Genomic DNA, 3199 nt, shown 5'->3' with positions numbered 1-3199 from the left:
TTCATTACTTAAACAATACTACGACCATAAAAGAGATTAGGTTGTCACACCCTAACCATTGGTGACTCTAATATTGAATGAGTGATGAATGTAAGATCTTAAGAAAAGCATGCTTAACTTGGCAAATAAACTAAGTAGTACAACTACTCCAAAGTTTATTTGTTAAGTGTTTGAAACAAGTAGTTTTATTGACTTGAAATCATTTTTTATGTGATCAATCTAAAAAGATCATTAAGTACTTTTCAAACAAATAATATTAACCAAAGCACCAACTTGAATGATTAAAATCCAAACTTTTGTAAATTAAGAAGTAGAAATTACATAACCTTGTTCAAAAGAAAATGTTTAGGAGCATGAGCTATCCATCCAAGGATTGGATGCTTTTGAGTTCCAAATGAGAGTACAAAATTGATTTTTGTATCTCATTTGCCTTCTCATTTTCTCATATTGAATTCTAACTAAAAATTACAAAGACTTACTTGAAAATGAAAATTCTAAACTAAGAAATGAAGAAAGAATTCCTAGATGAGAGAATTATGGCCTTCAAGTGTTTTTTAGAGGATTTTATGAAGAAATAGTGTATTACAATCTGTTTTGCTTGAAGGAATTGGCCTCTATTTATAGGCCCCATGCCCTACCGCTGAGCTGCTTAGCTGGACCACTAACCAGCTGACCAAACCCTTCAGCATGGGTTTGGTCCCTTGACCAAGTAGCTTAGTCACCTTTGTGCATGACTTACCAAAGCTAGTTGTGGGCTATGGTGGGCTACTTGATGTGAGGTCATAGATGACTTCATGGTTTGCTTGATGGTTAAGTCATGTCTGGTTAGCACCGCCCAGCGCACCTGTTTCACCGCTGAGCTGCTTGTTCAGCAGCTTCTGACCGTGTTGACTGGGCATGGCTTGGTGCTTGCTGATCTGGCCAGGAGTCTAGTTCTCCGCTGAGCAACTTGGTTGGACCGCTGAGCAGCTTGTTCAGCAGTTTGGTCTTGTGCCAAGCTCGTCTCTGACTGCGTCAAGCATATTTCTGGCTGTGCCAGACCTAGTCTGGTGTAGGCTGAGCGGCTAAGCAGGTCCACTCAGCTGCCTCCTGCCTGGTTGAGCAGTTTGGTCTAGGTCAGGCAGGTGGCCAGGTTAGCTCAGCTGGGCTTGTTCCACGCTCAGCTGCCTGGTTGAGCACCTTGATTTTCTTGACTTTTGTTGCTTTTTGACCATGAATCTTTTCTCTTCTTTTCTTCATTTTATTTCCTACAAAATACATAAAAAGGCAATACAAACACAAATATACCAAATTGTGATATTTTATATAAAAAGTATTGTTTTAAGTTGGTTTTTCTCAATTATGCTTAAGATAAGTGTCATATAAGTGTATGATTTTTAGGTATGTTTGGCCCTTATCAATGAACTGCAGCAACTTTATATTATGCGCATAAATCGGGAAAACGGGGTTAGTGATCCGCTACACCTATTCATCCCCTCTATGTAAATTTTACCTTAGTGGTACCCAACAGGTACCCCTTACCACCCTTAAACAAGTGGTCAAGTTGAAGTATCAAATCGTGAGATTAAGAGCATATTGGAGAAGACAGTGTCTAGGAGTAGGAAAGATTGATTCTCAAAGCTTGATGAGGTTGTCTGGGCTTACCATACTACATATAAAACACCTATTGGTATGTCACCAATCAGGTTGATTTATGGTAAGCCATGCCACCTTCCAGTGGAACTAGAGCATAAGGCGTATTGGGCAGTCAAATTGCTAAGCTTTGATCTGAAAGTTGCTGGAGAAAAGAGGAAATTCCAACTACAAGAGGTTGAAGAACTGTGGTTGGATGCTTATGAGAAAGCTCTCACTTACAAAGGAAGAACCAAAATATGGCATGACAAACACATACTCCGTAGAGAATTCCAAGTAGGAGAACTAGTTCCCTTATTCAACTCCAAATCGAGGCTCTTTCCAAAGAAGCTAAATTCTAGATGGTCAGGTCCATTCAAAGTGACCAATGTCTATCCTTATGGAACATTTGAGATATGGATTGAGGAAAGGGGAAACTTCAAGATAAATGGTCAACATTTGAAGCATTATCTAGCAGATGAGCGATTGGAGAAACAAACAAACATAAGCCCTCTTGGACCCTACATGAGCTACTAGGATCAACCGTCAAGCTAATGATGTTAAACGAGTGCTTCGTGGGAGGCAACCCACGATGGAGGTACTTTTTTAATTCATTAATTTTAGTGTTTTAGTGTCGCTTTAGTGCCTCCTTGAGTTTGGAGCCTTTGTAAGGGGATGTAAATAGTGTCGGCCACAAAAAAATCATAAACTCTAAAAAAAATGTACATGGAAAAGTGCTAACACATCAATGCCTCACCTCATTCAAATAGGATATTTGCACCTAGTCCATCGGGAACATAAGGTCCATTTGGGACATTTTTCTCTTATTTTGCAGGTACTTCCATTACACCCAATGAAGCCAACCACTTATAATTGGCACATGAGTTAAGGATACTTCCTACCTAACCCGTGAGTTTTCTTTGTCTTTCACTTATTGTTTAGATTTTTACATTGAGGACAATGTAAATTTCTAAACTTGATGGGGTTTTGCATTTAGATAGTTCATTCATGTCATGTATACCATATAGATTTTAAATGTTTTAGGTTGAATATTCATATTATCATACATTTTGCATATGTTTCATATCTCATCTATTCTCTGTTTTGTTCTATGTGTTGTTTGTCTGCTCTTTAAATGAAAAAGTATGCATGAACAATGATTGTTGATATGTGACCCCCATTGAATAAAAAACTTTTGATAAAACAAGAACATGAAAGACATTAGATTTGACAATTGTGAATTAAATTTGGTTATATAAAGGTTTTTGTTTCCTAACTTCAGCTTATTTGAATCGACAATTGCATAAAACCTTTTTTTCTTTCATGAGTGCATAATTTTCTATGATTGTACATTACAGAACTTGATTTGTGACCGTTTCAAGATTGAAGTCTGTATGTATGCATTAAAATGATAGAGACAAGTAGGACTTTTTCTTTTGACCTTCAACTGCTTGCTATATACATTTTAAACTCATTAGTTGCCCACTTTTGAGCCTGAACTTTTATGCTTTTTCATAGCTACTCAAATAAGGGTTTGGGGTAATTTATGATGTTTGGTTGAAGCAATGAGAAAGGTAAAAATGTCATG

At 37.3% G+C, this 3199-nt stretch overlaps 1 protein-coding gene across 1 annotated transcript; it reads left to right on the top strand.

Annotated features, from left to right (window-relative positions):
* The first annotated feature begins 1671 nt into the window (after positions 1-1671).
* Positions 1672-2148, top strand: LOC109340354. The gene has a single exon (XM_019578029.1). It carries the CDS (start codon positions 1672-1674, stop codon positions 2146-2148), a length of 477 nt encoding a protein of 158 aa, XP_019433574.1.
* The last annotated feature ends 1051 nt before the right edge of the window (positions 2149-3199 follow it).

The sequence above is a fragment of the Lupinus angustifolius genome, unplaced genomic scaffold (assembly GCF_001865875.1).
Source record: "Lupinus angustifolius cultivar Tanjil unplaced genomic scaffold, LupAngTanjil_v1.0 Scaffold_164_6, whole genome shotgun sequence".
Classification (NCBI taxonomy): domain Eukaryota; kingdom Viridiplantae; phylum Streptophyta; class Magnoliopsida; order Fabales; family Fabaceae; genus Lupinus; species Lupinus angustifolius.
The sequence above is the reverse complement of the archived record's forward strand: the minus strand, read 5'-3'. Positions and strand labels throughout refer to the sequence as shown.